The sequence below is a fragment of the Macrosteles quadrilineatus genome, unplaced genomic scaffold (genome assembly GCF_028750875.1).
Source record: "Macrosteles quadrilineatus isolate MER2022 unplaced genomic scaffold, UCM_ALF_1.0 Scaffold_3__2_contigs__length_128488019, whole genome shotgun sequence".
In the NCBI taxonomy this organism is placed as follows: domain Eukaryota; kingdom Metazoa; phylum Arthropoda; class Insecta; order Hemiptera; family Cicadellidae; genus Macrosteles; species Macrosteles quadrilineatus.
The window spans coordinates 73,484,586-73,498,881 of NW_026542596.1; the positions used below are offsets into that span (position 1 = coordinate 73,484,586).

Sequence of the window (14,296 nt, forward strand, 5' to 3'; positions counted from 1 at the left end):
GGCGGTAGCCCTGCACCTCATGTTCGAGGATACAAAGTGGACTTCTAGGTTGATCTAGCAATTGAAATATCTTATAAACAAAAATTAACACCATGTCTACTTCATCGAATGACTACGTACGGTCATGGACACACCAAAATTACAAAAAACACAATCTTTCCTTTATTAATCTTGTAATTCCTCCTTTCAACTCAAAACGACCGGCACTACAATCCTGACGTACACCCCGAACTAGTCTCTAAAACCAACTGACTCCATCGACGCCAGGCTTGCCACTGTCGTGCTCCAAAGTTGAAAAATTTTCCCAAATGGTCGTGACGCCAAATCGAGGGACAGACTTATTTTGTCATGGTAGTCAGTCTGCAATGACAATAAAATTATAATATACTCTTTTTTTGTAAGTTTAATAACCATTGATAACATAAAAATATGACTTTATATATTTCGGCATGAATAATTAGTCTAAAAACAGCGTGAAAGTTGGAAAATGTACCCTAGAATGTTGAAATGTGGAATGTGGAATGTTGTGTATGTTGGTGTTGTACCGTCATGGTCGTGAATTTCGAGACTTTAAAAATACGAAAAAAATACCTAGAACCTATTTAAAACTAAATAAATGTGTGTAACATGTTGCCCCCGTCCCAAAAAATATTAAAACACATAATAATAAACTACAAATCCAGTATCTACGAAGTAAAAGGCCAGGGACATGAAAACGTACGTTTTTAAATTTTCACTCATCTATATTGAATTTTACTTCCAGAATAACATACTAACTAGTATACCTGTTGCTCGAATTCGAGCAATTGCAAAGCTTACAGGCGACTCAAAGATTATGGAAATACTCACAATCTACACAACAGTTAGATATAATCAAAATCTTTTGTAAATATCTTATCTTTTTTCAAAAAACTGATCTTGTGTTTTTAGTGTAAAAAAACATTATTTCTATTTCTTCTACTTGGTTGTGTTCTATGACTTTTTCTATGTTTCCATTGTTTGCAAATCGGTTATTTCAAATGATTGCTCAAGAAATGCAGCACAGTGTTAATTCAGTGTATTATTTTTAGCCTATATCAAATTGTCCAGGATTTCTCGCTCTTTTCCATTGTAATAATTACACCAACCCAAGTTTCGTCTACGGATGCAATATACCAATTAAAGAATATCACCTACAATCTCCAAGAAGTGGTAAAAACGGCAGAAACCAACCAATACAATAGATATAAGTTAACTCCATAAGAAATATAATTTCAAAAATTACACTGTGATATTAGGATTTTCCACTGATTTGGTAATAGAACATTATATTGCAAAACATGACACATGACACGATGCAGAAGAAAATCAATTTTAAAATCAGAAAAATCCATTGCAAATACTGTACTTCATTTTGACAAATTCAATAATCATAATTTAAATATTAACAGCTGTTGCATTAGAAAGTAGTGTAGAATTATGCATATGGTCGTAATGTAAACAAATCTGAAGAGGCAACTTTAAAGGCTTCTGGGGCAGAGCCCCGAGGGTATTTACGTCTTTCCTCTTTTGATGGCTCATCTACAGACCAAGACCTTTCTTTAGAGACCCCTACCAAGTTTCTACGCCCAGCCGTTCTTTCAAATTAGCTTAGACAAAAACCCCGTTTTCCTCCATAAGAATAACATGGGATGGGAATTTAAAGGCCACGGGGGCTGAGCCCCAAGGTAATTCACCATATTTCTCTTTTGATGGCTCATCTACAGCCCAAGACCTTTATTTAGACACCCCTACCGAGTTTCTACGCCCAGCCGTTCTCTCAAAATAGCTGTGACAAAGACAAACAGTTTCAAATTAATATATATAGAATGGTTAATGTAAACAAATCTGAAGAGGCAACTTTAAAGGCTAGAGAGCCCCAAGGGTATTTACCTCTTTCCTCTTTTGATGGCTCATGCTCATCTACAGACCAAGACCTTTCTTTAGAGACCCCTACCAAGTTTCTACGCCCAACCGTTCTTTCAAATTAGCTTTGACAAAAACCCCGTTTTCCTCCATAAGATTAACATGGGATGGGAATTTAAAGGCCACGGGGGCAGAGCCCCAAGAGAATTCACCATATTTCATATTCTGTGACAAAGCCCAGACAAATGTTTTGTCTATTCATGTTTTACCGGATCTAGTTTTATTTTCTTGGTTGAACTTGAACCTCATTTGTTGTTGACTTTGTCATATGCATGTACCTTGCAAATTACGGCAATAAAAAGTTTCTGATTTCTGATTTCTGAAGAAAAACACTTTCAAATTAATATATAGATAATATGCGTTAAAATGGCTATATATTGCACTTCTAATTTTTAATGTACTTAATAGACACGTTATTCTATTTATAATTGGCATTCGGACATGCATGTACCTTTATACATACTATTGTTATACTTCAAACACCATCGGTAGTGAGATTGATATTTTTCTTTGGTCGTCGTTGGTTTGATTTTGGTAGGCACTGGCACTAAGGCAGGCAGGCAGAGGCAATACAGGCATTCAATTCAATATGGCAGACAGAAGCTAGCTGAAGGAGGACAAAGAAAATGGTTATTGTCCTTAAATTGTGGTCTCAAGTATTAAATTTGTGGTCTAGTGACTCCTAATGTGTCTTGGCAGGTAAGTTTATTTGCTCTTTAGAATATTGTTGATTACTTAACGCAAAATATAAAACGATCAGAGACAAAAAGAGTAAACCTTTATTGTACTGTGACTAGCCTAGTATTGTTTCTATTCATTGTGTTTTAAATTCCATACAAATCTATCCAAAGTTTCATTAAATACGCTGTTTAAGTCTTTAAAACTGAGTAAGTTGTGCTATGTGACTTCTTTTAAAAATATGCTCAAGACGGACCAGATACAGTTTTCCAAATCAACCATAGATAGGCCTAGCTTAGATTCCTTAGCCCTACATCTAATTTCTAACAGGTTAAGGCTACCAGAACCTTGAAAATAAGGTGAAGAACATGTAGTTTTAAGTCCTCAAAGGATAGAAAAAGAGTCATGTGATGTAATTAGCTTGTTTTGGGTCTACCTATTGATTTAAACTCTTAAGAAAAGTTACTTAAGTTAAGCTAGGGTCTAACTTAAAGAAGATGACATTGAACTAGGTCTACCTTGATTTTACCGAAAAGCCTTGATAATAGGCCTAGGCATATATTGCTTAATGTTTAGGAACTTTCTGAGACCTAATTTATTTTTACCATTTTACAGTTTAAAAGGCTTAGGCTATGGTTGTGTGGTTATATTCCTAGTCTAACTTGGTTGCATTAGGCCTAAGTTATACAGTTTTTTAGTTTTCGGTTACCCATTAAAATGAAAATTTAACCATGGCCTTTGGTACCTAATTCAGATGCTACTTAAGTTTAAGGCTAAATTACAACCAACCACAGGGAACACTATTTAAACTGTAGGTCCCTTAGTTGCCATTAGCTGTTTGGGCTATTAATTAACAGCTGTGTCTAAGGAATATGCCGGCCTTAGTCACTAACAAGACTACAAGATCGCGCCACTCATCATAAACTTTATCCTTCATTCATATTTGGGTTGGTACACACGTAGTGGCGTCCCCACCTTAAATAATTGATAATTGATAAAAACATTGTTTGTATATTTGTAACTTATATTTGAATCGAGGGTTCTGAACTAGGAACTCATAACTTATCATCAATCATCTCTCTTTGGTCTACAATTTTTAAATGGTTTTTTTTTCTAGGTTAAAGTTACATCCAAGGCTAACTTACTCTAGGCCTAACTTGGTTTTAAGTTTATGAGCTTAAGTCATACCGTACCGGTACGTTAAGCCTAACTTACGGTAGCCTATCTCTATAAATATTAAAAGCTAGGTTTAGTGTTCATATATAACTTAAATTAGCTTAGACTCTTTAAACATAACGAGGGCCACCTCTGACTTAACTTGAAGTACGATTAAATAAGTTAAGTTACTAGGATTAATTAAAATTAATATGACTTGATATATTGACATCAGCTAACTGCTTAGCTTATTTTCAGGCATTTTTATTAAGTAATTTTTAAATTCATTATTAGGACCTTCCAACGGTCAAGAACCAATCTACAAGAAATAGGCCTACATATAAAGATAACGTATTAAACTTAGGTATTCTAACTTAAGTAACTTAGTATAAATACAAATTAGGCCTAGGATTCTTTGAGATTAAGTTAACTTAAGTTAAACATGCAATACGAATAAATAAATAGCCTACAGGAACCAAATAGGCTTTTTAAGTAAACTAAATTGGGTTTGACTAAATTTAAGTTTTTAAGTTAATGAGCTTTAAAAACTTATTACAAAGGGTCTAAGAATCAGGTACAAAGCATATTAAATAAAAAATAGTATAAACTATAAAAAATAAACAAAACTTAATAGATTGGTATATATGGCATTAAAATAAGTAATTAGATAGGCCTAACTTAAGTTATCTGATAGGCCTACCGATAGTAGACTGTTCCAGGAGAAGGAAATGCCATCTTCTTCCTTGTTTCTTTAAGTAGATTTCAGGGGTATCCACAGAATGGTTTGATAGCGCGAACCGCGCTACACAATTCAATTTTGGGGGGGAATTTGAGATTTAATTATGTTTTTTTTTTTAGATTTGGCGGGGAAATTAAAAGATACAGCTTTTTGTCAACAAATATAGCCTATATTTTTATAATCTTTGGACATTAAGAGACAAGCTGTGATCATAATCAAGCATATAAATATAAAACATAACACAACTCGTCAGGTATAACATGGCTGGTGAGATGCCCTAGCACTGTACTGGCGGTAACCGAGTGGCAAGTGAGCTCTCCATCCACTACTCGAAATTCGCTGATGTGGTGGGGGCTATTATCGCTGGGAGTGCTGAGCGCTAGTGTAGCTTTGTTTACATCACGATTCCCGCTACCCGTGTTACGTGTATGTAGTTCACCAACCGGCATACGGGTTGTAGTTGCATTATATATTTTATGAACTAATAATAAGTTAACACTTTTAGTAAGTTTCGTAATATTATTACCTACAGATTTATTAGAGTACCTATGTAGCCATACTACGATTTTGTCGGTTTTAGTGATCATTTAAATTTAAAGGTGTGTTGATGGTGTGGTGATGTTATTGTGAAGTGGGTGTTCGTGGTTGAAATGGGGTTAGGCCTACTTAGAAAGTACTGCAATCTTCAGAATTGTGAGTTATTAATAAAAAAATGCAGTTCTTGCCATGATCTAAATTGTAAATTTACAGACTAATTGTATGTTTGTAGATAGATAAGTTAGTTTTGAGCAGGCCAATGCCTATTAGTTTTGAATTATTTACTATTTCAATAACATGTTTAGTAGACGAGTAGAGTAGACTTAGAGTAGACATACCACAAAGACTAGACCTACTATGTTTAAAATACTTGAAGTAGTCTACTTAAATAATAGAATTATTTATATTTTCAGCAAAATATTAGCCTAGTTATATTTTAATATTATTAACTCACAGTTGTGATGATTCACACACGGTAGGCCTAACTTAATTTAGTTTAATTTTGGTCTTTGAAATTGAATGAAGTAGATAATCTTTTAACATGAAACTTCTCTAACCTCGCTCTTGAGGAAAAATTAGCAATTAAAAAGCTAGGATCTCACCAACCTAAAGGCTTTACATTTTCTCAGGAAGATGGTCCAAAGATAATTAGAACATTTTGCACTCCTTGGTTTGAGAAAAAACCTTGGCTTACGGCAAGTGTGAGCAAAGGGAGTCTGTTTTGTTTTTATTGTATACGAGGTGTTAGCCCGTCCTACGTACGGGAATTCAGTAGTCAGTTAAAACCATGTACAATTCAGATCGGCTAGTTTACACATATAAAGACCAAGTTTCTTGCAGTTTTAATGTGAAAAATCATCTTGTAAACAAATGTTGTGTAACCAAATATGTTTTTCTTCCATCATAGGCCTATCCGATATGCATTTTAAATCCGATAATTTTACAATAAAACAGCAGTTCTGCAATTTTTACGATGTGAAAAGCGTTGAAGTGAGATTTGCAGCCGATTCGCACAGACGCACACTGATTATAAGTAGCCTACAGTAGAGAGAGTAATAGTCAATTGAGAAGTGTATAGACCTAGTCAACGATACCACCTTCCATAGCATACCTGCCTCTTCCATAATTATTATCACCACAATACAACTATTATACATAATTTCCAGTAGGTCTGAATAGAAACAACCTAAAATAAAACGATAATATCCAATAAAATTCAAAGTACACATAATTTAGCTTTGGTGTCCTAACATCAAAACTAATCGTCACACCTATCCTTTATATCAATTTCACTGCATTAATTGCTAACTAAATAAGCTTAAACAAAGAAAAGTAAAAACAATAAACAGTTTGTTTTGAAACAGCTGTTTGGTTCAAATAACATTCATTTGAAAAAAAAGAACTGGTCACATGTAGCAGGAATATAAAGTAAACACGCTAGTAAAGCTAATGATGTAATTATTGTCAATGTTTATTATCCATACCGTTATCCTTGATAATTACCCACCCTCATTGAATAAATGTACATCGTAATTTCCCATATTAGTTAATTTAAACTAGGCCTACAATATATTCACTGAAATAAAAGTGATATGTTCACGTTTGGAGGGCGCTGATATAGGCGCCCCCAAACGTAACCAAAACTGAACACGATTTCATAAAAGGATGGTTTGTCTAATTGCAGTATCCTAGGTCAATGTTGACGTTGTGTTCAATCTATGTCATTTATCTGTTTATCTTTGTATAAAACCTGGCTGAGGTTGTGGTGGTAATTTAAAATCGTGATTCCTGATTATTCTTGATCTTCTTTTTATGACATCAATATTTCCGAGCCTAATCCAAACAAAGTTAAAGCAAACATTAATTGTAAACAAAAAGCTACCATGAATAATTAAAACATGTAAACCTTGTTATTTTTCTAATCTTTCCTTGAAAAGTGTAGCAGTAAAATAATTTGCATTTATCCTTTTTTATTAAGACTCGTGTACAGAGCCTCGATTTGTACTGTGGTTTAATTAATTTTGGTTAAAACTGTGGTATTATCTCTACTAATCTTACTTATTTCCTATAATCAATGAGAAAATAAGAGTAAATAAAATAACCTCATAGTTCCATAGTTTATATTTAACCAGCTGTTAGTTAAAACAAATTATATTGCTCTAAAATAAATCGAAGATTACAATGATTGCTTTAAAAAATAATTTGAACATCCTAGTATTTTATTATGTATATTTAATTAATCTGTCATTCTCTTACAGAAGAATTGAACGTATCAATGATTAGCATTACACATAGTAGGCCTATAAATAAGTCATCCCTAAGTAGCCCTATGTCTTTACATTTTTATCCAAATGCTGAATTTGTGGCACAAAAGCTGAATGTTTACAGCTGTTATGTTAAGTAAATTATTTTATGCCAATAGAATCTTAGCGTCGGCTGCTAGACTTTTTCAAAATTAAAACTTAACTTCTAAAAAACTGGGGCCCGAAACTAAAATTATGGCTTCGACATTCCCTAGTTCTCAAAATTATCTTTCTTTCAACACAAAAATCATGAAAATCCGTCGAGTGGTTGATTCAGAATCGTAAAATAAAAAAACACACGCCTCAAATGATAAAAACGCTCCTATTTGATGTCTACAATTTAAAACATATTCCGGGGGGCACTCTAAGATTTTATTTTGAATCGTGAAGTGTAAGATCTAGGCGAAAGAGGACAAGAAATTTCAAAACATTTAACCTTACCGGTAACCCATTGGCAAGGCCAATTATTCTAAATGTAGCCTATAACATATAAAAATGAAAAATTATTTAAGTTGATCATATTTAAGCCTATATCCAACTTAAAAACTCTCTCTATAAATGACTAGTGATAAGGATTTCTCTAAGCATAAAATGTTTTTTTCTTTCTACACTTAATTTAGTACAAAATGGTTGTGTATATTTTACTGTTACGTCATTGTGCAGATTATGATTCAGACTTTAATTTTGAATTTGCAATAAAACAATATAATGGCATAGGTACTGTACTTTAATTGTCTGTAGATGTATTGATTGTAAGGTATGTGGGTTTTGATAAGCTAATAGCTAATAAAACTTGAGGAAAAGTATTGATCTATAGTTTTTGAAATTGTTGTAAGGTAAATTCAATATTTATACGATATTAAATAAATTTTTAGTAAAAAAAATATAGCCTAACACTTAAGATTAAAATTTTTTAAAGAATATAGACTGTGTAGTGTACATATTCTAGTCATACTTGCAAATTTTTACACATTTTCCCAACAAAATTTTAACAAAAAAGTAAAGGCATTTCAATTGAAAAATATTTTGTCTAGTATAATTTAACCTAGTCTCCTTTCTCTTCCATTTCTGCTTAGTTTACATAGGCTAGTAAAGATATAATTTGTCACAGCGTAGTGTTAAGTCAAATCTTGGAATTTGCTAATTTATTTCACACGGCAAACAGATTCAATCATAGGTTAGATCCAGCTAAACTCAACCTTAACTACCTACTTAAACAGTTGAGCTCAACATGACAAAGATGCAGTGTACAATGGAACATAATTCAAGAATTCTGAATTAATAATTAATTATTTTATGCAATTTCTACTAAATCATTTGTTATATTATTGTTTTATTTTATATGACTGTGAACTTCTGTGTTGATTTAGTTAAGTTTCATTATTGATTTAGCCTACAGATTTTTATACTCAGACTTGAATATTTTCATCCAAGAATTAAAACTCAGTGACTCGGTGGTTAAGATCGAGCCTTTAATTAAACAAAAGCAAATTTCCTTGGGCACTGATAGATTTTACCGTGTGGAAATTGATTATTGGCAACAAATTACTAAGTTATAGGTACAGAATGTCAGGTCTTTGAAGAACATTAAACGTTCCCCTAAAGGGTTCATTGGGCTGGACCACCGAGAGGCCAATTTAAATTAGGCCTAGTGAATCAAAGTGACCATTTATGGATTTAAGACCCCAACATTGTTTAGTTGTGGACAGATTGCCAGTTCCGTACGTTCCCCAATTTGTTGCCACTTGCGAGTACCGGAGTTAATAATCATATAGTGGGCACATAAATAAATGTTCTTTTCACACAATAGATATACTAGCCTATCTTTAAGAGGGAGGGGAACGAGCTCGATTAGTGATGGGGTTGGATTATCTAGCAACATTTTTAAAGACTACTCTGTTCCTTATAAAGTGATTGTAATTTTTTTTTATCACGGTGATGATATGCGAGAGTCAAAAAATATTCTTAAGTAGAACTATAGAGTAAAATTTGGATTGTAGGTCTTTACTTTCAGAAAACAATAGGTACCACAAACCAGAACTTTAAAAAGTTATAACCCTATCCAAAGTGGTGGTGTTAAACATTCTTTACAGATCAACAAATAGCCCGGTAATTTTTTTTAATTTACCAGTTTAATGTACTGCAAGCGTGAAGCCTGGGTGTGAGGGGCTGTAGTGGCAAGTGGGGAGCCGAGCGCGAACAAAAATTAGTATTTTCAATAAATATCTAATTTCTTACCTCTTTAAGAGGAATATGAAAATGTTTATTAATGGAGGATAGCATATTTTATAAATTCTCTCTAAATTAAAATTTAGAATAGGCTTTTTAATACTGTACTTCAAAAAATTACTCTTTAATGAGCCAGAGATTTTTTGTGGTCAACAAATAGTAGGCCTTCAAATAATGCATTACTTGTATACAAATCTATGGCTTAATCATGCCTAAAAAATTGTATTTTCACTCCACTGTAAACTTAAAAAAAATTAAGTTTTAAGATAATCGAACTGGCATCCCGAATGTTTTTGAAAAAGAGTGTAACTGCGATGTTGCTCGGACAGGGTGAGAGAGCGCAGACTGATTTTCATCGTACCCCCACCCCTACAAAACCGCAGAGCCACTCTAACCACCTACCCCCAGGCTATCCCCACCTACAATAGAGTGGTAATCTGCACAATTTTTTTGTCTGCTTCATTAAATTAATATCCAAAAGTATGCTTCTATGAAAAGTAGGCTTCTATGAAAAGTAGGCCTCACTGCTTGAATTTTTAATAGTGATCTGATAGGTCCTTGGGATCTGAGACCAACTAAATATTTTGCTAGAAACTGTCACTCCATGTTAATCTTTTTTTGTTTTACAGGAAGAAAGAGTGATAACATCCTGAATATCTCACTCCATGTTTTTGTGGAAGATCTCGAAAGGTAAGAACTGGCTTGGGAAAGTGGCCAGTGCTTTCAAAGATACAAAAAAATGGCCAACACCATATCTAATATGAAGATGACTAATCCCTTAAAGACCATGGTGAGCAAGCGGCGGAAACGCTACACGCAAGATGGCTTCAATCTGGATTTATCATGTATCCTTTTATTTCATAATAGTTCTTAGAAGTAAAATAAGATTAGAAAAAGTTGATTGTTAAAGTAAGGAATGAACTTAGAAAGTGTCTACATATCCTTAAAAACCCATTTCTCAGTACACCATTTGAGTTAGGCTAGGAAGGTTGAATTTGTGGGAGAGAAAGGTTAGTGTTTCAAATATTTATGAACCATAGGATACAAATGGCTAATGTGACAAAAACACTTCCTATGCACTGTAACAATTTACACTGTTAACAAGCCTTTCATTTCATAGGCTTCATTGGTAATCTAACAAGCTATAGTTATCAGCACAATATGTAAAAGTGAAAAGGAAATTTTTTTAAACATTTGATTTTTAGGTTCAATCTTTTCTGTTTCTATTTACTCTTAGATTCTTTAATGACTCTGCTCTAATCTTGATTTCTAACAATTTTCTAGCTTTAAAAAAAATTCTAATTCTATAAACCTATCAGATAAGTCTAGTATTCTTTTCGGCCGCTCACATAGCAATTCATTCTTATTGTTAAATCTTAAATTCATCAGTAAGCCTACTTGCTTCTGTCATGATGTTTCCTGTTAGGTTTTTTTAAAATTTTAAACGTGTGGCTTTTACTGGCCACAGTTAGTTGGAGTTTGTTGGCGTGAAATTGATTGGTTGTGTTGCAATAAACCACTGCTTGTAATTTTGTAATAAAAACTGTGAGTAAAGTTAAAATCTTTAGCTCTCTGACAAATAGCAAACTCTTTGTGAGAAGGTGGGCTCTGCATATTCTCTGTACATTTGTTTCTGGAGAAGGAAATCTCTTCTGGCATCAATAATTCCTCAGAAAAATCCAAAATAAATAGGCCTAATTCATAACATATTTCCCTTAAAACAACCACAGTAAATATTGAAAAAGACTTCCATCGTAAAGAGATTCTGTAGCCTTTAAATTAAATAACAGATAAACTTTTTAATTAAGTACATGTTTACCATTAGAAAATGTGCATAACAATGATTAATTCTGTCACGTTTCATAATGGGATGTATGATTTGTCCTTAACCACAAGCTCAGATATCCAAGATAACCTGATTGCGATGGGCTTTCCTGCAGAGAAGTTGGAAGGAGTTTACCGCAATCATATTGATGATGTTGTCAAGTTCCTGGAATCCAAACACAAAGACCATTATAAGATTTATAACTTGTAAGTAGACTATTTAGATTTTCCAAAAAACCATGTGAATATACGAGCGAGTACCTTAATAATACTGAATTTCAAACAGTACATGCACAAGAAGTAAAATATCTATCTGGATCTGCAAATCGTTAATATAATAAAACTCTGTAAATAATAATTTAGGAAAAACTTAAAAAATAATGAAAATAGAAATTTACCCTACACTACAGAGTCTCACCAACTGACCTTACATCAAATTTACTGTTTCTACCGCTTATAAAATTATATTTCAGTTTCTAGCTAATAGTGATGGTCATACAAGAAATTTTGAATCTTAAAACATTGATTTGATTGATTGATTGATTTAGTCAGGGCGGATCTTGTCCTGATGCACGTTAGCCGCAGATGGGCTTTTTGTTCCCCCCGCTTGGTGCGTCAGAGCCTGTCAAACATGAGTTGCTTGATGAACTGCAGCATCCTATCTATGAGCTCCTCCTGAGGAAGGTTTCTGCCCCATATCATTGTACCAAGACTGCTTTCCCTCACTTCATTCAGAGCTGTACAGTCAAGTAGATGATCTGCGGTCTCCTCAGACTGCCCACATTTCCTACATGCATGTCTCCATTATAGATCTTCTTAAAACATATAAAATCAAATCTTTAACCTCAAAACCTATGTACATGCAAAACCTTTTTATAATCCTCTTAAAATTACAGTATCATAATTTCATTGTACTTATTTTTATATGTAGGATGAATCAATTAATGTCAATTATTTCATTCATGTTCGTCCAACCAAAATGTGCTCCGTAATGAACAGCACATAAATTGTTTCAAGTCAACGTTTTCTGTTTCTTAAAAACTTTTACGTCACTAAATTTTTACTGAAGGGTTTGGTCACCAACGTTCTTTTGCCGTATATTTTGAAAAATATCAAATGCTTTTACATTTATTCAGCTTTTTCACTTTTTCATGAAACAAAACATTACATCTTAAAAACAATTAAAGATTTTGAAAATAATTTACTGCCTTCAGGTGTTCAGAAAGGTCGTACGACGTGAACAAGTTTCAGCAGCGAGTGGCTAACTACCCTTTTGACGACCACAACCCTCCACGCATCCAAGACATCCGTCCATTCTGCGACGACGTCCACTCTTGGTTGACGGCAGACAGACGCAACGTGGCAGCCGTTCATTGCAAGGCTGGTAAGGGCCGGACAGGAGTGATGGTCTGCTGCTACATGCTGCACAGTCGTCAGTTCCACTCAGCCAACGAGGCCCTCAGCTTCTACGGGCAGAAACGCACCACAGATCGAAAGGTGAGGGGTCTGTCAACAATTGTAAGTTTAAGTTTATGGTTACAGAGAGGTTGGAGGAAACTAAACAATGCTACTACAGGGTACCGATTTAACCGCGAAAACCTTAAATTCCTCAATGAGCCATTAATTTATTCAATTATGGAAAATCTAGATTTTTACTTTGAAAAATAGTTTATTCATGTGACTTTTGATTCAATAATGATTCCAGAACTCCAATATAACTCATAAACATTGTTTTACTTGTTTACTGTTATGACTTAGGGACACCAGATGAATCAGAATCAGATTACACTCTTCAATTCACAAGATGACTAGAAAAAACGCACAATTTTGTGATCTATCATGGAATAAACTGGATTTTGCAAAGAAACTAATGTTAGAGGGATGACTAAATGTTCCATTTTTACAGGGTGTAACCATTCCCAGCCAGCGGAGGTATGTGGGCTACTACGCTACTCTTGTACAGGAAAACCTAGACTACCACCAGGTGGTGCTGAGCATCAGGAGTGTCTGTCTGGAGCCTGTACCTGCACTCTTCAGTAGCGGCCAAGGTAGTGAGTAGAAACTTACACTTTGAGAGGTTTACGAGGTAGCCTGGTGACCTGTCGATCCACTCAACTGCAATGACACAGCTTAAATTGATGTTTTTCCCTTAGTATTTACTAGTGCTAGCTGATGTAGCTTTCAAGATTTTAAAGGTTACAACAGGTTTGTGGCATCATTTTTGCCACAGCTGTATAATCTCTTTCATTTTATTATTCATTTCTAATAGCTGTTACTGGAGTGTTAAATGTTTTTTTTATACCTGAAGCTTGGAAAATTAGGACCTATCAATTAATTGAAATGTGGACGCCACCTATTCTTTTGTTGGCGAAACATTCAACACATATCTTATTCTTTTAGTGGTGTTCTATTTTATCTAGATACAACATTTCTATAGGTTGTCCTTTGATTTTTGCATGGAAAAAACTGGAATGGTTTAATTCTACGACGTTCGTTTTCATTCTAAAACAGACGACAGCTTGACATGAGATTTAATCTCTCGTATCAATTGTTTGAAAAGTTATGTCTCCAGCTTGAGTAATTGAAGGGCAACATCTGTGGCAATGATTTAAAGCAAAGCATTAACAGAACGATGAAGCTGTAAAGATTATTAATTTTAAAAACGTAGGCTATAATAATTTTTTCCCAGCTTTTTTATGTAGTGAGAATTCCACTTTTCCTACTTAGCCCCATTTTTTTCTGGGCCTTGGAAATGTTGCATCTATTTTTAAAACTTGAACTCCATCCATTTCTACAGAAATTTCTCTAATGCTAGAAATCGATTCCCATTTGAGATTCAAAATGTATAACTTCTGATCTTGTTACTAACCAGTTGAGATAGAGTTAG

General features: G+C 33.9%; 1 protein-coding gene across 8 annotated transcripts in view; it reads left to right on the forward strand.

The window, feature by feature from the left end:
- The first annotated feature begins 2,510 nt into the window (after positions 1-2,510).
- LOC128989592 (phosphatidylinositol 3,4,5-trisphosphate 3-phosphatase and dual-specificity protein phosphatase PTEN-like) overlaps positions 2,511-14,296 on the forward strand; it is a 29,547-nt gene continuing 17,761 nt past the window's right edge. For 7 of the 8 annotated variants that reach the window (XR_008490456.1, XM_054411512.1, XM_054411514.1 and 4 more), the window contains exons 1-5: positions 2,511-2,643; positions 10,215-10,430; positions 11,487-11,616; positions 12,624-12,906; positions 13,316-13,460. Coding sequence is in view for 7 of the 8 variants with exons in the window: in XM_054411512.1 (XP_054267487.1) it covers positions 10,325-10,430; positions 11,487-11,616; positions 12,624-12,906; positions 13,316-13,460 (664 nt within the window). In the remaining variant the exon portion in view is untranslated. The remainder of the gene's footprint in view (positions 2,644-10,214; positions 10,431-11,486; positions 11,617-12,623; positions 12,907-13,315; positions 13,461-14,296) is intronic. The other variant, XM_054411510.1, reaches the window with a different exon arrangement.